The sequence below is a fragment of the Oncorhynchus masou genome, chromosome 29 (genome assembly GCF_036934945.1).
Source record: "Oncorhynchus masou masou isolate Uvic2021 chromosome 29, UVic_Omas_1.1, whole genome shotgun sequence".
Classification (NCBI taxonomy): domain Eukaryota; kingdom Metazoa; phylum Chordata; class Actinopteri; order Salmoniformes; family Salmonidae; genus Oncorhynchus; species Oncorhynchus masou.
In genome coordinates, this window is record NC_088240.1 from 85692119 (window position 1) to 85717656 (window position 25538).

Consider the following 25538-nt stretch of genomic DNA (forward strand, 5'->3'; position numbering starts at 1 on the left):
ACAGTCAGTAAGGAACAGTGTAAAGGTGTGTTTACAGTCAGTAAGGAACAGTGTAAATGTGTGGATACAGTCAGCAAGGAACAGTGTAAAGGTGTGGATACAGTCAGTAAGGAACAGTGTAAAGGTGTGGATACAGTCAGTAAGGAACAGTGTAAAGGTGTGGATACAGTCAGTAAGGAACAGTGTAAAGGTGTGGATACAGTCAGTAAGGAACAGTGTAAAGGTGTGGATACAGTCAGTAAGGAACAGTGTAAAGGTGTGGATACAGTCAGTAAGGAACAGTGTAAAGGTGTGGATACAGTCAGTAAGGAACAGTGTAAAGGTGTGGATACAGTCAGAAAGGAGCAGTGTAAAGGTGTGTATATAGTCAGTAAGGAACAGTGTAAAGGTGTGGATACAGTCAGTAAGGAACAGTGTAAAGGTGTGGATACAGTCAGTAAGGAACAGTGTAAAGGTGTGGTTACAGTCAGCAAGGAACAGTGTAAAGGTGTGGATACAGTCAGCAAGGAACAGTGTAAAGGTTTTGGATACAGTCAGTAAGGAACAGTGTAAAGGTGTGGATACAGTCAGTAAGGAACAGGGTAAAGGTGTGGATACAGTCAGTAAGGAACAGTGTAAAGGTGTGGATACAGTCAGCAAGGAGCAGTGTCAAGGTGTGTATATAGTCAGTAAGGAACAGTGTAAAGGTGTGGATACAGTCAGTAAGGAACAGTGTAAAGGTGTGGATACAGTCAGTAAGGAACAGTGTAAAGGTGTGGATACAGTCAGTAAGGAACAGTGTAAAGGTGTGGATACAGTCAGTAAGGAACAGTGTAAAGGTGTGGATACAGTCAGTAAGGAACAGTGTAAAGGTGTGGATACAGTCAGCAAGGAACAGTGTAAAGGTGTGGATACAGTCAGTAAGGATCAGTGTAAAGGTGTGGATACAGTCAGTAAGGAACAGTGTAAAGATGTGTTTACAGTCAGTAAGGAACAGTGTAAATGTGTGGATACAGTCAGCAAGGAACAGTGTAAAGGTGTGGATACAGTCAGTAAGGAACAGGGTAAAGGTGTGGATACAGTCAGTAAGGAACAGTGTAAAGGTGTGGATACAGTCAGCAAGGAGCAGTGTCAAGGTGTGTATATAGTCAGTAAGGAACAGTGTAAAGGTGTGGATACAGTCAGTAAGGAACAGTGTAAAGGTGTGGATACAGTCAGTAAGGAACAGTGTAAAGGTGTGGATACAGTCAGTAAGGAACAGTGTAAAGGTGTGGATACAGTCAGCAAGGAGCAGTGTAAAGGTGTGTATATAGTCAGTAAGGAACAGTGTAAAGGTGTGGATACAGTCAGTAAGGAACAGTGTAAAGGTGTGGATAGTGGACACAGTAAAACCATGACGATACACAGAAGTAAAAAATGAGATCAGAGTTAGAGACAAGTTTACATGCTCCACATTAATCCTGGAGCATCAGAAGAACAGTGTAAATGTTGGCAGCAGTGTATATAGAGCTAAAATAAGAGAATCTGGTGCTGGTGCTCGTTCAGCAGGACAACGTTCTGGAATGTTCAGATAGAAATGTAGAACAAACATTCCTCTCTGACATCATGTAGAGTAAGGAATTGGCTCTATTCATGACATTTCTATTTGCAATGTTCCATAACGTTTACCTACTGAACGTGGCCCTGGTGTTGTAGTTGTGACGTGTAGCTCATCAGAGCCGTCTCCTAGTCTCCTCCAGTTATCTCTAGTTGTTGTAGTTGTGACGTGTAGCTGCCCCTCCCTCTCCTACTCAGAGCCGTCTCCTAGTCTCCTCCTGTTCTCTCTAGTTGTTGTAGTTGTGACGTGTAGCTGCCCCTCCCTCTCCTACTCAGAGCCGTCTCCCAGTCTCCTCCAGTTCTCTCCAGTTGTTGTAGTTGTGACGTGTAGCTCCTCAGAGCTGTCTCCTAGTCTCCTCCAGTTCTCTCTAGTTGTTGTAGTTGTGACGTGTAGCTGCCCCTCCCTCTCCTACTCAGAGCCGTCTCCTAGTCTCCTCCTGTTCTCTCTAGTTGTTGTAGTTGTGACGTGTAGCTGCCCCTCCCTCTCCTACTCAGAGCCGTCTCCCAGTCCCCTCCAATTCTCTCAGCAAATGCTCATTAGTTGCAACCAGTGACCTGAAGCACAAACACAACACCATTTAGTCACAAACACTAACAAGCACTTTCTTCACCCATTGGGGTCTGGTCTTTAATCTTTATACTAGAACACATCATCTGGCATCTCCTGTAATGAATGTCTCATTAGGTTGCTTTTAGTCAGACCGTGTTAAGATTTGTATTATTCCAAGAGTCAAGGACTTTTATTGTCCCGAGAGTGGTTGAATAGTGTAGTATCTTAGCACCAGGTGGTACTGGACATAGTGTAGTATCTTAGCACCAGGTGGTACTGGACATAGTGTAGTATCTTAGCACCAGGTGGTACTAGACATAGTGTAGTATCTTAGCACCAGGTGGTACTAGACATAGTGTAGTATCTTAGCACCAGGTGGTACTGGACATAGTGTAGTATCTTAGCACCAGGTGGTACTGAACATAGTGTAGTGTATTATCTTAGCACCAGGTGGTACTGGACATAGTGTAGTGTAGTATCTTAGCACCAGGTGGTACTGGCCATAGTGTAGTGTAGTATCTTAGCACCAGGTGGTACTGGCCATAGTGTAGTGTAGTATCTTAGCACCAGGTGGTACTGAACATAGTGTAGTGTAGTATCTTAGCACCAGGTGGTACTGAACATAGTGTAGTGTATTATCTTAGCACCAGGTGGTACTGGACATAGTGTAGTATCTTAGCACCAGGTGGTACTATACATAGTGTAGTGTAGTATCTTAGCACCAGGTGGTACTGGACATAGTGTAGTATCTTAGCACCAGGTGGTACTGGACATAGTGTAGTATCTTAGCACCAGGTGGTACTATACATAGTGTAGTGTAGTATCTTAGCACCAGGTGGTACTGGACATAGTGTAGTATCTTAGCACCAGGTGGTACTATACATAGTGTAGTATCTAAGCACCAGGTGGTACTGGACATAGTGTAGTGTAGTATCTTAGCACCAGGTGGTACTGGACATAGTGTAGTGTATTATCTTAGCACCAGGTGGTACTATACATAGTGTAGTATCTTAGCACCAGGTGGTACTGGACATAGTGTAGTATCTTAGCACCAGGTGGTACTATACATAGTGTAGTGTAGTATCTTAGCACCAGGTGGTACTGGACATAGTGTAGTGTATTATCTTAGCACCAGGTGGTACTGGACATAGTGTAGTGTAGTATCTTAGCACCAGGTGGTACTGGACATAGTGTAATGTATTATCTTAGCACCAGGTGGTACTGGACATAGTGTAGTGTAGTATCTTAGCACCAGGTGGTACTGGACATAGTGTAGTGTAGTATCTTAGCACCAGGTGGTACTGGACATAGTGTAGTGTAGTATCTTAGCTCCAGGTGGTACTGAACATAGTGTAGTGTAGTATCTTAGCACCAGGTGGTACTGAACATGGTGTAGTGTATTATCTTAGCACCAGGTGGTACTGAACATAGTGTAGTGTAGTATCTTAGCACCAGGTGGTACTGAACATGGTGTAGTGTATTATCTTAGCACCAGGTGGTACTGGCCATAGTGTAGTGTAGTATCTTAGCTCCAGGTGGTACTGGACATAGTGTAGTGTAGTATCTTACCACCAGGTGGTACTGGACATAGTGTAGTATCTTAGCTCCAGGTGGTACTGGACATAGTGTAGTATCTTACCACCAGGTGGTACTGGACATAGTGTAGTATCTTACCACCAGGTGGTACTGGACATAGTGTAGTATCTTACCACCAGGTGGTACTGGACATAGTGTAGTATCTTAGCACCAGGTGGTACTGGACATAGTGTAGTATCTTAGCACCAGGTGGTACTATACATAGTGTAGTGTAGTATCTTAGCACCAGGTGGTACTGGACATAGTGTAGTATCTTAGCACCAGGTGGTACTATACATAGTGTAGTATCTTAGCACCAGGTGGTACTGGACATAGTGTAGTATCTTAGCACCAGGTGGTACTATACATAGTGTAGTGTAGTATCTTAGCACCAGGTGGTACTGGACATAGTGTAGTGTATTATCTTAGCACCAGGTGGTACTGGACATAGTGTAGTGTAGTATCTTAGCACCAGGTGGTACTGGACATAGTGTAGTGTATTATCTTAGCACCAGGTGGTACTGGACATAGTGTAGTGTAGTATCTTAGCACCAGGTGGTACTGGACATAGTGTAGTGTAGTATCTTAGCACCAGGTGGTACTGGACATAGTGTAGTGTAGTATCTTAGCTCCAGGTGGTACTGAACATAGTGTAGTGTAGTATCTTAGCACCAGGTGGTACTGAACATGGTGTAGTGTATTATCTTAGCACCAGGTGGTACTGAACATAGTGTAGTGTAGTATCTTAGCACCAGGTGGTACTGAACATGGTGTAGTGTATTATCTTAGCTCCAGGTGGTATCGGACATAGTGTAGTGTAGTATCTTAGCTCCAGGTGGTGCAGGACGTAGTGTAGTATCTGAGCTCCAGGTGGTACTGGACATAGTGTAGTATCTTAGCTCCAGGTGGTACTGGACATAGTGTAGTATCTTAGCACCAGGTGGTACTGGACATAGTGTAGTATCTTAGCTCCAGGTGGTACTGGACATAGTGTAGTATCTTAGCTCCAGGTGGTACTGGACATAGTGTAGTATCTTAGCTCCAGGTGGTACTGGACATAGTGTAGTATCTTAGCACCAGGTGGTACTGGACATAGTGTAGTATCTTAGCTCCAGGTGGTACTGGACATAGTGTAGTATCTTAGCTCCAGGTGGTACTGGACATAGTGTAGTATCTTAGCACCAGGTGGTACTGGACATAGTGTAGTATCTTAGCTCCAGGTGGTACTGGACATAGTGTAGTATCTTAGCTCCAGGTGGTACTGGACATAGTGTAGTATCTTAGCTCCAGGTGGTACTGGACATAGTGTAGTATCTTAGCTCCAGGTGGTACTGGACATAGTGTAGTATCTTAGCACCAGGTGGTACTAGGCATAGTGTAGTGTATTATCTTAGCTCCAGGTGGTACTGGACATAGTGTAGTATCTTAGCTCCAGGTGGTACTGGACATAGTGTAGTATCTTAGCACCAGGTGGTACTGGACATAGTGTAGTATCTTAGCTCCAGGTGGTACTGGACATAGTGTAGTATCTTAGCTCCAGGTGGTACTGGACATAGTGTAGTATCTTAGCTCCAGGTGGTACTGGACATAGTGTAGTATCTTAGCACCAGGTGGTACTAGGCATAGTGTAGTGTATTATCTTAGCTCCAGGTGGTACTGGACATAGTGTAGTATCTTAGCTCCAGGTGGTACTGGACATAGTGTAGTATCTTAGCACCAGGTGGTACTGGACATAGTGTAGTATCTTAGCACCAGGTGGTACTGGACATAGTGTAGTATCTTAGCACCAGGTGGTACTGGACATAGTGTAGTATCTTAGCACCAGGTGGTACTGGACATAGTGTAGTATCTTAGCACCAGGTGGTACTGGACATAGTGTAGTATCTTACCACCAGGTGGTACTGGACATAGTGTAGTATCTTAGCACCAGGTGGTACTGGACATAGTGTAGTATCTTAGCACCAGGTGGTACTATACATAGTGTAGTGTAGTATCTTAGCACCAGGTGGTACTGGACATAGTGTAGTATCTTAGCACCAGGTGGTACTATACATAGTGTAGTATCTTAGCACCAGGTGGTACTGGACATAGTGTAGTATCTTAGCACCAGGTGGTACTATACATAGTGTAGTGTAGTATCTTAGCACCAGGTGGTACTGGACATAGTGTAGTGTATTATCTTAGCACCAGGTGGTACTGGACATAGTGTAGTGTAGTATCTTAGCACCAGGTGGTACTGGACATAGTGTAGTGTATTATCTTAGCACCAGGTGGTACTGGACATAGTGTAGTGTAGTATCTTAGCACCAGGTGGTACTGGACATAGTGTAGTGTAGTATCTTAGCACCAGGTGGTACTGGACATAGTGTAGTGTAGTATCTTAGCTCCAGGTGGTACTGAACATAGTGTAGTGTAGTATCTTAGCACCAGGTGGTACTGAACATGGTGTAGTGTATTATCTTAGCACCAGGTGGTACTGAACATAGTGTAGTGTAGTATCTTAGCACCAGGTGGTACTGAACATGGTGTAGTGTATTATCTTAGCTCCAGGTGGTATCGGACATAGTGTAGTGTAGTATCTTAGCTCCAGGTGGTGCAGGACGTAGTGTAGTATCTGAGCTCCAGGTGGTACTGGACATAGTGTAGTATCTTAGCTCCAGGTGGTACTGGACATAGTGTAGTATCTTAGCACCAGGTGGTACTGGACATAGTGTAGTATCTTAGCTCCAGGTGGTACTGGACATAGTGTAGTATCTTAGCTCCAGGTGGTACTGGACATAGTGTAGTATCTTAGCTCCAGGTGGTACTGGACATAGTGTAGTATCTTAGCACCAGGTGGTACTGGACATAGTGTAGTATCTTAGCTCCAGGTGGTACTGGACATAGTGTAGTATCTTAGCTCCAGGTGGTACTGGACATAGTGTAGTATCTTAGCACCAGGTGGTACTGGACATAGTGTAGTATCTTAGCTCCAGGTGGTACTGGACATAGTGTAGTATCTTAGCTCCAGGTGGTACTGGACATAGTGTAGTATCTTAGCTCCAGGTGGTACTGGACATAGTGTAGTATCTTAGCTCCAGGTGGTACTGGACATAGTGTAGTATCTTAGCACCAGGTGGTACTAGGCATAGTGTAGTGTATTATCTTAGCTCCAGGTGGTACTGGACATAGTGTAGTATCTTAGCTCCAGGTGGTACTGGACATAGTGTAGTATCTTAGCACCAGGTGGTACTGGACATAGTGTAGTATCTTAGCTCCAGGTGGTACTGGACATAGTGTAGTATCTTAGCTCCAGGTGGTACTGGACATAGTGTAGTATCTTAGCTCCAGGTGGTACTGGACATAGTGTAGTATCTTAGCACCAGGTGGTACTAGGCATAGTGTAGTGTATTATCTTAGCTCCAGGTGGTACTGGACATAGTGTAGTATCTTAGCTCCAGGTGGTACTGGACATAGTGTAGTATCTTAGCACCAGGTGGTACTGGACATAGTGTAGTATCTTAGCACCAGGTGGTACTGGACATAGTGTAGTATCTTAGCACCAGGTGGTACTGGACATAGTGTAGTATCTTAGCACCAGGTGGTACTGGACATAGTGTAGTATCTTAGCTCCAGGTGGTACTGGACATAGTGTAGTATCTTAGCACCAGGTGGTACTGGACATAGTGTAGTATCTTAGCTCCAGGTGGTACTGGACATAGTGTAGTATCTTAGTACCAGGTGGTACTGGACATAGTGTAGTATCTTAGCACCAGGTGGTACTGGACATAGTGTAGTGTAGTATCTGAGCTCCAGGTGGTACTGGACATAGTGTAGTATCTTAGCACCAGGTGGTACTGGACATAGTGTAGTATCTTAGCACCAGGTGGTACTGGACATAGTGTAGTATCTGAGCTCCAGGTGGTACTGGACATAGTGTAGTATCTTAGCACCAGGTGGTACTGGACATAGTGTAGTGTAGTATCTGAGCTCCAGGTGGTACTGGACATAGTGTAGTATCTTAGCACCAGGTGGTACTGGACATAGTGTAGTATCTTAGCACCAGGTGGTACTGGACATAGTGTAGTATCTTAGCACCAGGTGGTACTGGACATAGTGTAGTATCTTAGCTCCAGGTGGTACTGGACATAGTGTAGTATCTTAGCACCAGGTGGTACTGGACATATTGTAGTATCTTAGCACCAGGTGGTACTGGACATAGTGTAGTGTAGTATCTGAGCTCCAGGTGGTACTGGACATAGTGTAGTATCTTAGCACCAGGTGGTACTGGACATAGTGTAGTATCTTAGCACCAGGTGGTACTGGACATAGTGTATTATCTTAGCTCCAGGTGGTACTGGACATAGTGTAGTATCTTAGCACCAGGTGGTACTGGACATAGTGTAGTATCTTAGCTCCAGGTGGTACTGGACATAGTGTAGTATCTTAGCACCAGGTGGTACTGGACATAGTGTAGTATCTGAGCTCCAGGTGGTACTGGACATAGTGTAGTATCTTAGCACCAGGTGGTACTGGACATAGTGTAGTATCTGAGCTCCAGGTGGTACTGGACATAGTGTAGTATCTTAGCACCAGGTGGTACTGGACATAGTGTAGTGTAGTATCTGAGCTCCAGGTGGTACTGGACATAGTGTAGTGTAGTATCTGAGCTCCAGGTGGTACTGGACATAGTGTAGTATCTTAGCACCAGGTGGTACTGGACATAGTGTAGTATCTTAGCACCAGGTGGTACTGGACATAGTGTATTATCTTAGCTCCAGGTGGTACTGGACATAGTGTAGTATCTTAGCACCAGGTGGTACTGGACATAGTGTAGTATCTTAGCTCCAGGTGGTACTGGACATAGTGTAGTATCTTAGCACCAGGTGGTACTGGACATAGTGTAGTATCTGAGCTCCAGGTGGTACTGGACATAGTGTAGTATCTTAGCACCAGGTGGTACTGGACATAGTGTAGTATCTGAGCTCCAGGTGGTACTGGACATAGTGTAGTATCTTAGCACCAGGTGGTACTGGACATAGTGTAGTGTAGTGTGTGCTTACCTGTGGTTCTCCTGCAGCATACCTGCCAGCTCCTTGACTCTCTCCCCCTCCTCAACCTTCTCCCTCAGCTCTGATACTTTCTTCCTCAGCTCATCCACCTCTGCCTGTTTCTCTGGAGAGAAGAAATACAGATCCACATGGGCCACGGTTAGAACATGATACTAGCAGCAATACAGATCCACATGGGCCACGGTTAGAACATGATACTAGCAGCAATACAGATCCACATGGATCACAGTTAGTTAGAACATGATACTAGCAGCAATACAGATCCACATGGACCACAGTTAGTTAGCACATGATGCTCGCAGCAATACAGATCTATGATGGGCCACAGTTAGTTAGCACATGATGCTCGCAGCAATACAGATCCACATGGACCACAGTTAGTTAGCACATGATGCTAGCAGCAATACAGATCTATGATGGGCCACAGTTAGTTAGCACATGATGCTCGCAGCAATACAGATCCACATGGACCACAGTTAGTTAGCACATGATACTAGCAGCAATACAGATCTACATGGACCACAGTTAGTTAGCACATGATGCTAGCAGCAATACAGATCTACATGGACCACAGTTAGTTAGCACATGATGCTAGCAGCAATACAGATTCACATGGGCCACGTTTAGCATATGATGCTAGCAGCAATACAGATCTACATGGACCACAGTTAGTTAGCACATGATGCTAGCAGCAATACAGATTCACATGGGCCACGTTTAGCATATGATGCTGACGCTTCAGCAATACAAATGCACATTGACTTGCAACATCAACGGATATAACAACAGACTGAAATCAAATCCAATCCGTCACATGGTGAACACCGCCTTGAGATATGCATGTTTAACTTGTACGAATCTTAAGAGATTTATGGAACATCTTGCGTTACTCTTACACGTGCTGTGTGTCACGGTTACACGTGCTCTATGTCACGGTTACACGTGCTCTGCGTCACGGTTACACGTGCTCTATGTCACGGTTACACGTGCTCTGCGTCACGGTTACACGTGCTCTATGTCACGGTTACACGTGCTCTGCGTCACGGTTACACGCGCTCTGCGTCACGGTTACACGTGCTCTATGTCACGGTTACACGTGCTCTATGTTACGGTTACACGTGCTCTATGTCACGGTTACACGTGCTCTGCGTCACGGTTACACGTGCTCTGCGTCACGGTTACACGTGCTCTATGTCACGCTTACACGTGCTCTGCGTCACGGTTACACGCGCTCTATGTCACGGTTACACGTGCTCTATGTCACTGTTACACGTGCTCTATGTCGCGGTTACACGTGCTCTGCGTCACGGTTACACGTGCTCTGCGTCACGGTTACACGTGTCCTGCGTCACGGTTACACGTGCTCAATGTCACGGTTACACGTGCTCTATGTCGCGGTTACACGTGCTCTATGTCGCGGTTACACGTGCTCTATGTCGCGGTTACACGTTCTCTATGTCACTGTTACACGTGCTCTATGTCGCGGTTACACGTGCTCTGCGTCACGGTTACACGTGCTCTATGTCACGGTTACACGTGCTCTATGTCGCGGTTACACGTGCTCTATGTCGCGGTTACACGTGCTCTATGTCGCGGTTACACGTGCTCTGCGTCGCGGTTACACGTGCTCTATGTCGCGGTTACACGTGCTCTATGTCGCGGTTACACGTGCTCTGCGTCGCGGTTACACGTGCTCTATGTCACGGTTACACGTGCTCTATGTCACGGTTACACGTGCTCTATGTCACGGTTACACGTGCTCTATGTCGCGGTTACACGTTCTCTATGTCACTGTTACACGTGCTCTATGTCGCGGTTACACGTGCTCTGCGTCACGGTTACACGTGCTCTATGTCACGGTTACACGTGCTCTATGTCGCGGTTACACGTGCTCTGCGTCACGGTTACACGTGCTCTATGTCGCGGTTACACGTGCTCTATGTCGCGGTTACACGTGCTCTATGTCGCGGTTACACGTGCTCTATGTCGCGGTTACACGTGCTCTGCGTCGCGGTTACACGTGCTCTATGTCGCGGTTACACGTGCTCTATGTCGCGGTTACACGTGCTCTATGTCGCGGTTACACGTGCTCTATGTCGCGGTTACACGTGCTCTGCGTCGCGGTTACACGTGCTCTATGTCACGGTTACACGTGCTCTATGTCACGGTTACACGTGCTCTATGTCACGGTTACACGTGCTCTGCGTCACGGTTACACGTGCTCTGCGTCACGGTTACACGTGCTCTGCGTCACGGTTACACGTGTCCTGCGTCACGGTTACACGTGCTCTGCGTCACGGTTACACGTGTCCTGCGTCACGGTTACACGTGCTCTATGTCACGGTTACACGTGCTCTATGTCACGGTTACACGTGCTCTATGTCGCGGTTACACGTGCTCTATGTCACGGTTACACGTGCTCTATGTCACTGTTACACGTGCTCTATGTCACGGTTACACGTGCTCTATGTCACGGTTACACGTGCTCTATGTCGCGGTTACACGTGCTCTATGTCACTGTTACACGTGCTCTATGTCACGGTTACACGTGCTCTATGTCGCGGTTACACGTGCTCTATGTCACTGTTACACGTGCTCTATGTCACGGTTACACGTGCTCTATGTCACGGTTACACGTGCTCTATGTCACGGTTACACGTGCTCTATGTCACTGTTACACGTGCTCTATGTCACGGTTACACGTGCTCTATGTCACTGTTACACGTGCTCTATGTCACGGTTACACGTGCTCTATGTCACGGTTACACGTGCTCTATGTCACGGTTACACGTGCTCTATGTCACGGTTACACGTGCTCTATGTCACGGTTACACGTGCTCTATGTCACTGTTACACGTGCTCTATGTCACGGTTACACGTGCTCTATGTCGCGGTTACACGTGCTCTATGTCACTGTTACACGTGCTCTATGTCACGGTTACACGTGCTCTATGTCACGGTTACACGTGCTCTATGTCGCGGTTACACGTGCTCTATGTCACTGTTACACGTGCTCTATGTCACGGTTACACGTGCTCTATGTCACGGTTACACGTGCTCTATGTCACGGTTACACGTGCTCTATGTCACGGTTACACGTGCTCTATGTCACGGTTACACGTGCTCTATGTCACGGTTACACGTGCTCTATGTCACGGTTACACGTGCTCTATGTCGCGGTTACACGTGCTCTATGTCGCGGTTACACGTGCTCTATGTCGCGGTTACACGTGCTCTATGTCGCGGTTACACGTGCTCTATGTCGCGGTTACACGTGCTCTATGTCACTGTTACACGTGCTCTATGTCACGGTTACACGTGCTCTATGTCGCGGTTACACGTGCTCTATGTCGCGGTTACACGTGCTCTATGTCACTGTTACACGTGCTCTATGTCACGGTTACACGTGCTCTATGTCACGGTTACACGTGCTCTATGTCACGGTTACACGTGCTCTATGTCACTGTTACACGTGCTCTATGTCACGGTTACACGTGCTCTATGTCACGGTTACACGTGCTCTATGTCACGGTTACACGTGCTCTATGTCACGGTTACACGTGCTCTATGTCACTGTTACACGTGCTCTATGTCACGGTTACACGTGCTCTATGTCACGGTAGGTTACACGTGCTCTATGTCACTGTTACACGTGCTCTATGTCACGGTTACACGTGCTCTATGTCATGTTATGAACGTGCTCTATGTAGTTGGTTACACGTGCTCTATGTCACTGTTACACGTGCTCTATGTCACGGTTACACGTGCTCTATGTCACGGTTACACGTGCTCTATGTCACTGTTACACGTGCTCTATGTCACGGTTACACGTGCTCTATGTCACGGTTACACGTGCTCTATGTCACTGTTACACGTGCTCTATGTCACGGTTACACGTGCTCTATGTCACGGTTACACGTGCTCTATGTCAATGTTACACGTGCTCTATGTCGGGATACGTGCTCTATGTCTATGATTACACGTGCTCTATGTCGGGTTACACGTGCTCTATGTCGCGGTTACACGTGCTCTATGTCACTGTTACACGTGCTCTATGTCACGGTTACACGTGCTCTATGTCGCGGTTACACGTGCTCTATGTCGCGGTTACACGTGCTCTATGTCACTGTTACACGTGCTCTATGTCACGGTTACACGTGCTCTATGTCACGGTTACACGTGCTCTATGTCACTGTTACACGTGCTCTATGTCACGGTTACACGTGCTCTATGTCACGGTTACACGTGCTCTATGTCACGGTTACACGTGCTCTATGTCACGGTTACACGTGCTCTATGTCATGGTTAACGTGCTCTATGTCACTGTTACACGTGCTCTATGTCACTGTTACACGTGCTCTATGTCGCGGTTACACGTGCTCTATGTCGCAGTTACACGTGCTCTATGTCGCTGTTACACGTGCTCTATGTGGGTTACACGTGCTCTATGTCATTAATGAATGGTACGGTAGGGATATGTCGGGTTTTACACGTGCTCTATGTCACTGTTACACGTGCTCTATGTCACGGTTACACGTGCTCTATGTCACTGTTACACGTGCTCTATGTCACGGTTACACGTGCTCTATGTCACGGTTACACGTGCTCTATGTCACTGTTACACGTGCTCTATGTCACGGTTACACATGCTCTATGTCGCGGTTACACATGCTCTATGTCGCGGTTACACGTGCTCTATGTCACTGTTACACGTGCTCTATGTCACGGTTATACGTGCTCTATGTCACGGTTAACGTGCTCTATGTCACGGTTACACGTGCTCTATGTCACTGTTACACGTGCTCTATGTCACGGTTACCCATGCTCTATGTCGCGGTTAACGTGCTCTGCGTCACGGTAGGGACACGTGCTCTATGTCACGGTTACACGTGCTCTATGTCACGGTTACACGTGCTCTATGTCACGGTTACACATGCTCTATGTCACGGTTACACGTGCTCTATGTCACTGTAGGGATACGTGCTCTATGTCGCAATTACACGTGCTCTATGTCACGGTTACACGTGCTCTATGTCACAGTTACACGTGCTCTATGTCACGGTTACACGTGCTCTATGTCACGGTTACACGTGCTCTATGTCGCGGTTACACGTGCTCTATGTCACGGTTACACGTGCTCTATGTCATGGTTACACATGCTCTATGTCACGGTTACACGTGCTCTATGTCGCGGTTACACGTGCTCTATGTCATGGTTACACGTGCTCTATGTCACGGTTACACGTGCTCTATGTCACGGTTACACGTGCTCTATGTCACGGTTACACGTGCTCTATGTCACGGTCAGATTCTGCCCAGTATAGTGACCACTGACTAGGAATATCAAAAAGCTGTTGCTTTTTCACTCACCACATATCTCAGTGTTGGGTGAACTTTTCATCATAGAGTTGAGATATTGTTTTTCTAATCTGATCATCTGCTTCTGTAGAGAGACGTTATCCTCCAATAGTATCCTCAGCTGCTCATTCAAACTGTCCTGCAATCAATCAATCAATCAGACATTGAAGATAATTCCATCCATCCATTGATTCTTAACTCTTTGTGGAGTCAGGGTCTCATGCCTTTTCAAACATGAGGTAATATCATTGAAGATGCTGCTTTGAACAGTCTGAATCTTACAACAGACATGTGTGCTTCCTCCAGCTGTGTAGTTAGTCTATGGGTCTCTGTCCTGTGGTCTTGGTCTCGTATCTCTGCCTGCTCCTTCAGCTCTTCAACGTTCCCTCTCAACGTCCTGACCTCGGCTTCTCCACTGAAGATGTCTTGTTCCATCATGGACAGGATCTGGACTGCCTGAGCTGGAGGCAGGTCAGATACTTACTATTAGGGCCAGATTCTCCATTAAGCAGGTAAGCTACACAGTACATGGGGGTTTCATACTCACAGAGGAAATTGTTGTCATGGTGCAGAGGCCTCTCCCCTGTCCAGTGCTTGTTCACTAGGCTCAGCAGCATCTCCATTGGTTTCCTATAGCTTCCCTAGGAGACAGATTTGATACAATTACAAAACAGACTGGTTATAATGAACAGTAAGATCTATGATTAATGAATGGTACTGTAGGGATAGGTGGATTTTCTCTATGATTAATGAATGGTACAGTAGGGATAGGTGGATTTTCTCTATGATTAATGAATGGTACTGTAGGGATAGGTGGGTTTTCTCTATGATTAATGAATGGTACTGTAGGGATAGGTGGGTTTTCTCTATGATTAATGAATGGTACTGTAGGGATAGGTGGGTTTTCTCTATGATTAATGAATGGTACTGTAGGGATAGGTGGATTTTCTCTATGATTAATGAATGGTACTGTAGGGATAGGTGGATTTTCTCTATGATTAATGAATGGTACGGTAGGGATAGGTAGGTTTTCTCTATGATTAATGAATGGTACTGTAGGGATAGGTGGGTTTTCTCTACAATTAATGAATGGTACTGTAGGGATAGGTGGATTTTCTCTATGATTAATGAATGGTACGGTAGGGATAGGTGGGTTTTCTCTATGATTAATGAATGGTACTGTAGGGATAGGTGGGTTTTCTCTATGATTAATGAATGGTACTGTAGGGATAGGTGGGTTTTCTCTATGATTAATGAATGGTACGGTAGGGATAGGTGGGTTTTCTCTATGATTAATGAATGGTACTGTAGGGATAGGTGGATTTTCTCTATGATTAATGAATGGTACTGTAGGGATAGGTGGGTTTTCTCTATGATTAATGAATGGTACGGTAGGGATAGGTGGGTTTTCTCTATGATTAATGAATGGTACTGTAGGGATAGGTGGATTTTCTCTATGATTAATGAATGGTACTGTAGGGATAGGTGGGTTTTCTCTATGATTAATGAATGGTACGGTAGGGATAGGTGGGTTTTCTCTATGATTAATGAATGGTACTGTAGGGATAGGTGGGTTTTCTCTATGATTAATGAATGGTACAGTAGGGATAGGTGGGTTTTCTCTACAATTAATGAATGGTACTGTAGGGATAGGTGGGTTTTCTCTATGATTAATGAATGGTACGGTAGGGATAGGTGGGTTTTCTCTATGATTAATGAATGGTACTGTAGGGATAGGTGGGTTTTCTCTATGATTAATGAATGGTACTGTAGGGATAGGTGGGTTTTCTCTATGATTAATGAATGGTACTGTAGGGATAGGTGGGTTTTCTCTACAATTAATGAATGGTACGGTAGGGATAGGTGGGTTTTCTCTAGGGTGGATGAATGGTACTGTAGGGATAGGTGGGTTTTCTCTATGATTAATGAATGGTACTGTAGGGATAGGTGGGTTTTCTCTACAATTAATGAATGGTACGGTAGGGATAGGTGGGTTTTCTCTAGGGTGGATGAATGGTACTGTAGGGATAGGTGGGTTTTCTCTAGGGTGGATGAATGGTACTGTAGGGATAGGTAGGTTTTCTCTAGGGTGGATGAATGGTACTGTAGGGATAGGTGGGTTTTCTCTAGGGTGGATGAATGGTACGGTAGGGATAGGTGGGTTTTCTCTAGGGTGGATGAATGGTACGGTAGGGATAGGTGGGTTTTCTCTAGGGTGGATGAATGGTACGGTAGGGATAGGTGGGTTTTCTCTAGGGTGGATGAATGGTACGGTAGGGATAGGTGGGTTTTCTCTAGGGTGGATGAATGGTACGGTAGGGATAGGTGGGTTTCTCTCTGAAACGTCTCACCTTCTGTTGCTTGGCATGTTTCTGTGGTGAGGTGGAGCCCCCTGCTGTCTGCTGGGTGTTATGGTAGGACAGTCTGGGAGGGTGCAGGATGGGGTTGGTGGCATCAGACCGACTGGGACAGGGACTTCTTGGACTGGGGGGGCGGATCTTCACTAAGGAAGACTTCTGCTGGTCAACTTTATCTAAAGGAGGAGGAAGCCAGTGCAAAACACTCAGGATGTTGTATTAGGCCATTCATGCCATCTGATGTGTGTGACAGCGGTGACAGAGAGGATATTCAGTGTCACCTCACCAGGGTGAGGGGTGAAGTGGCCCTTGGCCGTGACTCTCAGGTGTTTGGGGAGTTTCTCTCGCTCCTCCCGTCCAGAGCTAGTCCCGCTGTGTTTCTCTACGCGGGGGTTAAAGGTTACCCTCGGCCCCTCTGACGTTTTCAATGAGGAGGAAGAACCTTTCCTTCCAGATCCTTCTCTCAAACGTTGACCATTGGACTGGGAATGACAAGCTGATCACAATGAAAATAAAATATGCACATTTTATACTGAAGGCTTGTTTGCTCACTTGAAAAAAAGGTAGACCTTAAATGTAACTAGTTAAACATACAATTCATCAAGTAATGAATTAAATCAATTAAGGGTAAATCTCTGAAATCTTGCCATAAATGAGCAAAATTCCCCATGTTCCTAGGGAAAAAATAAGAACATTTGTCTCCCCCTGGTGGACTGTCCCCACATTAACAGTCATGGTGTACATCACACTCTAATACCACTTCATACAGTCATTTGTCATTATAAAAATAATGATGTACTATTCTGTGATCAAACAACATAAACTCACACTCCTCTTTGATCTGATGATAGAGCTTGGACTCTGGCTCCTTGTGGGAAGAGCCAGTAAGGAACAGAGGTTCACTTTGGTCCCAGTTGCTCTTAGCGACAAGGTTCAACACTATGTCATCGTTGTCATCCAGGACAGAGAGCTTCTTGGCCAGGCGATTTACTGAGGCCATCCTCAGCTTACTGCTCCTGGAACACACCAATCCAACACGCATTACGTCATAACATAGCACTACTACTGGAATATTGTATAATACAATCGATAACACTGTAACGTCACTGTACACACTATTGGAAACAATGCCACATGAAGAACAGCTTACTAGTTAAATAAAATGAAATCTGAAGTTTGTCTTTCCGGGTGTTTATTAATAATACAAATCAATATCTAATGCAGACAAGAGACCTTGGTGTGCAAACAAGGTCTGTCTAATACTGTAGAGTACAGTACCTCTGGTCAGTGATGTCTAATACTGTAGAGTACAGTACCTCTGGTCAGTGATGTCTGTCTAATACTGTAGAGTACAGTACCTCTGGTCAGTGATGTCTGTCTAATACTGTAGAGTACAGTACCTCTGGTCAGTGATGTCTAATACTGTAGAGTACAGTACCTCTGGTCAGTGATGTCTAATACTGTAGAGTACAGTACCTCTGGTCAGTGATGTCTGTCTAATACTGTAGAGTACAGTACCTCTGGTCAGTGATGTCTAATACTGTAGAGTACAGTACCTCTGGTCAGTGATGTCTGTCTAACACTGTAGAGTACAGTACCTCTGGTCAGTGATGTCTGTCTAACACTGTAGAGTACAGTACCTCTGGTCAGTGATGTCTGTCTAATACTGTAGAGTACAGTACCTCTGGTCAGTGATGTCTAATACTGTAGAGTACAGTACCTCTGGTCAGTGATGTCTAATACTGTAGAGTACAGTACCTCTGGTCAGTGATGTCTAATACTGTAGAGTACAGTACCTCTGGTCAGTGATGTCTAATACTGTAGAGTACAGTACCTCTGGTCAGTGATGTCTGTCTAACACTGTAGAGTACAGTACCTCTGGTCAGTGATGTCTGTCTCCGAGGAGCTCGTCTGTTGGGGTCCGAGCACAGAGTCCGAGGAGAAATGCATGATTGAAGCTCTTCTCTCACTGTCCCTGACTGGACAGTCATCTACAGTGAAAAAAACAATATAAAACAAACATCAAATGTCAGATTGGTAAGAAGAACTATCTAACAGCAACGTAATTGGACAGCCAATCAGACCCACAATGAAAATATGGTAGCTATAGGTACCAAGCCTGCGAAGGTTGGACAGTGCGTGCACAAAGTACAGGCGGTAGTGTGGATCTGCTTTAGCCAGAGGGTTGAGCCTCAGGTCCAGCTCTCTCAGAGCAGTCAGCTGCCAGAGCACTTTGACCTCCTGAAGGGAGGGAATGCTGTTGTAGTACAAGTTCAGCCTCTCCAGCCTCTTCAAGTGTTGGACCCCCTATAGATGAACAAACATAGAAAGAAACAAATAGGGATGGGTGTCATTTGTGGAACATTCCAACATGAATCTGTTCCAAGAACTTTGTAAATAACAAAGTTGCCAACAAACAACACATACAAAGTTGTATAGCGGCAGATTAAGATACCGGGTAGGGAGTGGGCTATTTTAAATCACCACACTTATTCCAAAAACTGTCTGTCCTCACTCTGGTAGCCTATGGACAAACATTAAGAATAAGCTACGTGGTGAGTTGATGCCTATTCGGCAGCTAGTTATCTAGGTGACTTGACCATGTTACTTTGTATTACTATGCGTTGTTTGTTGGAAACCACATTCCTGTTGGAACGTTCCACAAATTATACCCACCCAAACAAATGTCACTTACACATTCAGTGTATGTCCCAAATTGTGCCCTATTCCCTAAATAATGAACTCCTTTTGCCCAGAACCCTGGTTAGAAGTAGTGCACTATATAGGGAATAATATGTAATAGCGTACCATTGTGGACGCAATCAGATCTACACATTCAGACTTCAGTCACCATTTCACTGTATATACATTTGCCTGTTGATAGACATCTCACCTCGACAGAGATTAGTGCATTACAGGAGAGGTTCAGGGTTTTCAAACGGACAAAGTTCTTTAGTGAGATTCCCAGATGTCTGATTTTCTCCTTGTATGATCCTGGGATGCTCAGTGATCTCACATCTGCTGTAAAGTGGTCATGAATGTTAGTAGCCAGCAATCAAAGTAGAGTAGTTGGGTAGTTGTAGACCAATGGTAACGTTGTCCATCTTTCACTAGATAGCTACCTGTGGCCAGACAAATTCAAAGCACTGTTTTGTCAGCTAGCCTGGCAGGCGAGCTAACGTTAGCACTAAGCAAAGTCTCTGTGCATTAATTAGCTATTAATGGAAGTTTAAAGCTGGTTTTAAATCAAACTAATCATACATCTAGGCTACCAACTTACAAGCTATAATTTAAGTGTCAAATATATTACCAAGGCAATGGTGATTTAGATGTAGCTTCTCTCGTATCCACTGCTCTGTTACTGTTGTCAACAGCGCCGCCATATTTTTCCAATTTGGTGGAAGCCGAGCCGAGCATGCGCAGTTGTTTACGGCCTGGGAACGCCCACATCCTGGTACTTCTTGTCTCACGTGTTCAAACAAGCGGAACAGAGACAGGTAAGGTTGAATGTTAACCGATGTTTTTCAGCTCACATATTAGTTTCAGTCTTGACTTTGGTCATTCTAAACGTGGCTACTAACCTGAAACATAGCTGTTTAGAATGTTAACACTGTACACATAGCTATGGTGCAAGACAAGTATACTAGCTTACTTTCAACAGTGTTTTCTCAACTTTGGTATGGTATTCAACAGTTTACTTGCAGATATCTGAAAACGTCTTCTCTTTCACAAATCCCACTCAGTCTCCTCATATCAAATGAACAGAGTGATCCTCCAACTGTAGCTTTGGATTTGAGTCAAGACCAATGGCAGGCTGTCTGACAGAGTTGATCACAGCATGTTCCAATGTCACACTGTCCGTCACTGCCCTGTACACAGCATATCAGCTCTTCAAGGTAATTTTGGGATATATTGGTGTTCACTTGAGTGTAACTCTTGTGTACCATTAAACCAATCTCAACCCCTTTGCCACTGATTATTGTCATGACTCGTTCTTTCTCCTCACCCTGACTGTTCCCTCACCTCCCTCTTTCTCTCGTAGGACCACAGAGCTCCAGCAGTGGGTTTCTTTCTGCTTGGTCTCTCCTCAGGCCTCTGCACCCTGCCTCTCTCCTTCAGCCCATACCTGACCTCTGTACAGGGGGACCTGGAGTGGGCCGGCGAGGTCCTGGCTCCACCGTTGGTCTCCTTCGGCTTCCTGTGGCTCAGCGAAGACCGCACCACAGCCAACACCCTCCTTATTGGCTCAGCTCTCCTCCCGGTGCTCTGCGATTGGCTGTCAGCGGACGAGTTGATGCTGATGTCACGCTGTCTGGCGCTGTCTGCCGTCTCCTGCTCGCTCACTGTGTGTCTGTTTGCAGGAAACGCTGTCGGGGCCCTGGGCAGTGTGGCCCTCAGCCTGCCCCAAATGGTGGCCCCCAGGGTGGGGGTCAAGACTCTGGCTCCCCTTGTCTCTCCAGGGGCCACTGTAGGACTGCTTAAGTGGCTCCTGAAGGGCTCCATGGCTGTAGGGTGCTGGGCCTCTGAGAAGGCACTTAGCAAGTACCTGTTGGAACTGAAGGACCTGGACTCCCCATTTTAACTTGTTACCACTGTAACTCAGGGTTTCCCCAAACTCAGTCCTCAGGACCCCGGAGTTTCCTTTCTTTCCTAAGCACTACACAGCTGATTCAAATAATCAACTAATCAGCCAGCTTTGATCATTTCAATCAGCTTTGTAGTGTTTGGGCAAAAACCAAAATGTGCACCCCTTGGAGTCCCGAGCATGGAGTTTGGGAAACTGTAACATCACTGTAACAGTTACTGACTGTCTGAACAGTTCAATAGTCCCTCACACAAGATAATGACTGATTGTTAAATTGATGTGGTCTCATGATGTGCACTTAGAGCTGCTGATAGAAGAGAACCAGATGGAGGGTCTATTTATTTTGTCCTGCAGGGCCTTGCCTCATAGAAGTAGAACGAATAGAACGGTCTAGAACCTCTGACCATGGCGATTTGACTGGTAAAGTCATGGGTGCACTCAAAATGAGCAAGCTTGTTCTACTTATTCTAGTACTGTGGCTTGCCTTTGATCTGTAGCCAATAACCTTTCCAATTCCTACTGGCCAATGACCTTTCCAATTCCTACTGGCCAATAACCTTTCTAATTCCTACTGGCCAATAACCTTTCCAATTCCTACTGGCCAATGACCTTTCCAATTCCTACTGGCCAATGACCTTTCCAATTCCTACTGGCCAATGACCTTTCCAATTCCTACTGGCCAATGACCTTTCCAATTCCTACTGGCCAATGGCCTTTCCAAGAGATGATCCATATAATGATGCCAGTCTGCCAATGTGGAGGGGCCATGATCCACCATTGGGACAGGTGGCTGTTGCCAGTGTATGAGCACTGTCAAGGGCGTTGTTCTATTTGTTCAGCTTATTGTCATGGCCAGGGAGCTCTGCTCTGTTATCCAAGTACTTTCATCTATGCAAGTCGAAGAAGCACTGGTGTCTAATTCTAAAACTGTAAACATTATTGATGATATTAGTAACAGCAGTTAATAATATTTGATGTGCTAAAATATTGATTTGCTAAAGTATCAACAAAAGGAGTAGTGCTTGGATCTAACGCTTGTATGTACTGATTGTCATGGGTCACTAATACTCCCAACCTATTCCACTCCGCATGTTAGAAAGTCTAATTCATCTCTGGATGTTGATTTACAGGACAGTGTCATTACCAATTGGCTATAAAAGATTCTATCTGCTTACTCTGTGAAAATATCCTCCCAACGGTGGCTCTATGAGGAGGATGGAAGTGCCTTCCAGACATTTACTACTGTCTATGTCTATGAGTGTGCCTCCCAAATATCACCCTATTCCCTATGTAGTGCACTACTTTTAATCAGAGCCCATTTTGCCTCCCAAATATCACCCTATTCCCTATGTAGTGGACTACTTTTAATCTGGGCTGCCTTGACTTCAGTGTCTTGTCCTATGATGAGCACCAAACAGCTTGTACTAGACTGTGCTCACTGTGAAGCCAAACAGCTTGTACTAGAGTATGCTCACTGTGAAGCAAAACAGCTTGTACTAGACTATGCTCACTGTGAAGCCAAACAGCTTGTACTAGAGTATGCTCACTGTGAAGCCAAACAGCTTGTACTAGAGTATGCTCACTGTGAAGCCAAACAGCTTGTACTAGACTATGCTCACTGTGAAGCAAACAGCTTGTACTAGAATATGCTCACTGTGAAGCCAAACAGCTTGTACTAGAGTATGCTCACTGTGAAGCCAAACAGCTTGTACTAGAGTATGTTCACTGTGAAGACAAACAGCTTGTACTAGACTATGCTCACTGTGAAGCCAAACAGCTTGTACTAGAGTATGCTCACTGTGAAGCCAAACAGCTTGTACTAGAGTATGCTCACTGTGAAGCCAAACAGCTTGTACTAGAGTATGCTCACTGTGAAGCCAAACAGCTTGTACTAGAGTATGCTCACTGTGAAGCCAAACAGCTTGTACTAGAGTATGCTCACTGTGAAGCCAAACAGCTTGTACTAGAGTATGCTCACTGTGAAGCCAAACAGCTTGTACTAGAGTATGCTCACTGTGAAGCCAAACAGCTTGTACTAGAGTATGCTCACTATGAAGCCAAACAGCTTGTACTAGAGTATGCTCACTGTGAAGCCAAACAGCTTGTACTAAATTATGCTCACTGTGAAGCCAAACAGCTTGTACTAGAGTATGCTCACTGTGAAGCCAAACAGCTTGTACTAGACTATGCTCACTGTGAAGACAAACAGCTTGTACTAGACTATGCTCACTGTGAAGACAAACAGCTTGTACTAGACTATGCTCACTGTGAAGACAAACAGCTTGTACTAGACTATGCTCACTGTGAAGACAAACAGCTTGTACTAGACTATGCTCACTGTGAAGACAAACAGCTTGTACTAGACTATGCTCACTGTGAAGCCAAACAGCTTGTACTAGACTATGCTCACTGTGAAGACAAACAGCTTGTACTAGACTCTGCTCACTGTGAAGACAAACAGCTTGTACTAGACTATGCTCACTGTGAAGACAAACAGCTTGTACTACAGTATGCTCACTGTGAAGCCAAACAGCTTGTACTAGACTCTGCTCACTGTGAAGCCAAACAGCTTGTACTAGACTCTGCTCACTGTGAAGACAAACAGCTTGTACTAGACTCTGCTCACTGTGAAGACAATGTCATTGACAGAAAGGACACGTCTGAGAGCCGATAGCTTTAGTTGGCCAGGGTACATGGCCGGGGTACCAAAACAGTCAGGGGCCACGTCCCAAACAGCACCCTATCCCCGATATAGCCACATTTCTTTTGACCAGAGCTCTATATGGGCCCTGGTCAAAAGTAGTGCACTATAAAGGGAATAGGGTGCCATTTGAGACGCAAGCCCCCTACGTCGCCTCAGATTCCGGATCCTGTTCATTCTGAAGCCTCAGCAGACAGCTGCTGTGTACAGTGAGATTTAACTAGATACATCTGCAGTGTTCACACCACTAACACTATGGATCTATATTCATTGATTCTTCAGATATACTACATATTATATCCACATACTGTCCATAATGTCTACACAAGAAGGGTTCTTTATTTTTACTATTTTATACATTGTAGAATAATAGTGAAGACATCAAAACTATGAAATAACATATGGAATCATGTAGTAACCACAAAAAATTGTTAAACAAATCAAAATATATTTTATATTTGAGATTCTTCAAAGTTTATTTATTTAATTTATTTCACCTTTATTTAACCAGGTGGCAAGTTCTCATTTACAACTGCGACCTGGCCAAGATAAAGCATAGCAGTTCGACACATACAACGACACAGAGTTACACATAGAATAATAAACATACAGTCAATAATACAGTGGAAAAGTAAGTCTATATACAATGTGAGCAAATGAGGTGAAGTGGCCACCCTTTGCCTTGATGACAGCTTTGCACACTCTTGGCATTCTCTAAAACAGCTTCATGAGGTAGTCACCTGGAATGCATTTCAATTAACAGCTGTGCACATATTATGGCAAGAACCCTCAAATAAGCAAAGAGAAACGACAGTCCATCATTACTTTAAGACATGAGGACTGCCACAGGAAAGGAAGACCCAGTTACCTCTGCTGCAGAGGATATGTTTATTAGAATTACCAGCTTCAGAAATTGTATCCCAAATAATTGTTTGACAAAGTAATAGACACATCTCAACATCAACTGTTCAGAGGAGACTTCATGGTCGAATTGTTGTAAAGAAACCACTACTAAAGGACACCAATAAGAAAAAGAGACTTGCTTGGGCCAAGAAACACAAGCAATGGACATTAGACCATTGGAAATCTGTCCTTTGGTCTGATGAGTCCAAATGTGAAATTTTTGGTTCCAACCGCTGTGTCTTTGTGAGACAGAGTAGGTGAACGAATTATATCCGCATGTGTGGTTCCCACCGTGAAGCATGGAGGAGGAGGTGTGATGGTAAGGTGGTGCTTTGCTGGTGATACTGTCTGTGATTTATTTAGAATTCAAGGCACATTTAACCAGCGTGGCTACCACAGCATTCTGCAGTGATACGCAATCACATCGGGTTTGCACTTAGTGGGACTATCATTTGTTTTTCGACAGGACAATGACCCAACACACCTCCAGGCTGTGTAAGGGCTATTTGACCAAGAAGGAGAGTGATGGAGTGCTGCATCAGATGACCTGACCTCCACAATCACCTGACCGCAACTAAATTGAGATGGTTTGGGATGAGTTGGACCGCAGAGTAAAAGAAAAGCAGTGCTCAGCTTATGTGGGAACTCATTCAAGACTATTGGAAAAGCATTCCAGGTGAAGCTGGTTGAGAGAATGCCAAGACTGTGCAAAACTGTCATCAAAGCAAAGGGAGGCTATTTGAAGAATCTCAAATATAAAATATATTTGGATTTGTTTATCACTTTTTTGGTTACTACATGATTCCATATGTGTTTTTTCATAGTTGTGATATCTTCACTATTATTCTACAATGCAGAAAATAAAGGAAAACCCTGGAATGAG

The 25538-nt window shown here is 45.1% G+C and overlaps 2 protein-coding genes across 3 annotated transcripts; one reads left to right on the forward strand and one right to left on the reverse strand.

The window, feature by feature from the left end:
- Nucleotides 1-1442: 1442 nt before the first annotated feature.
- Nucleotides 1443-19852, reverse strand: cep72 (centrosomal protein 72). Its single transcript, XM_064946697.1, has 12 exons — nt 19777-19852; nt 19360-19487; nt 18581-18773; nt 18343-18457; nt 17295-17482; nt 16753-16962; nt 16461-16642; nt 14657-14750; nt 14392-14570; nt 14122-14248; nt 8743-8854; nt 1443-2130 (listed from the first exon to the last, which is right to left on the reverse strand). Exons 1-12 carry the CDS (start codon nt 19847-19849, stop codon nt 2067-2069), a joined length of 1665 nt encoding a protein of 554 aa, XP_064802769.1. The 5' UTR covers nt 19850-19852; the 3' UTR covers nt 1443-2066.
- Nucleotides 19853-19891: 39 nt separating this feature from the next.
- LOC135520880 (transmembrane protein 276-like) lies at nt 19892-25538 on the forward strand. Of its 2 annotated transcripts, XM_064946698.1 has the most exons (3): nt 19892-19963; nt 20210-20362; nt 20509-25538. In XM_064946698.1, exons 2-3 carry the CDS (start codon nt 20273-20275, stop codon nt 21046-21048), a joined length of 630 nt encoding a protein of 209 aa, XP_064802770.1. In that variant the 5' UTR covers nt 19892-19963; nt 20210-20272; the 3' UTR covers nt 21049-25538. The 2 variants fall into 2 exon arrangements, with proteins under 2 accessions (XP_064802770.1, XP_064802771.1); XM_064946699.1 differs by lacking the exon at nt 19892-19963 and having other exon boundaries at nt 19975-20362.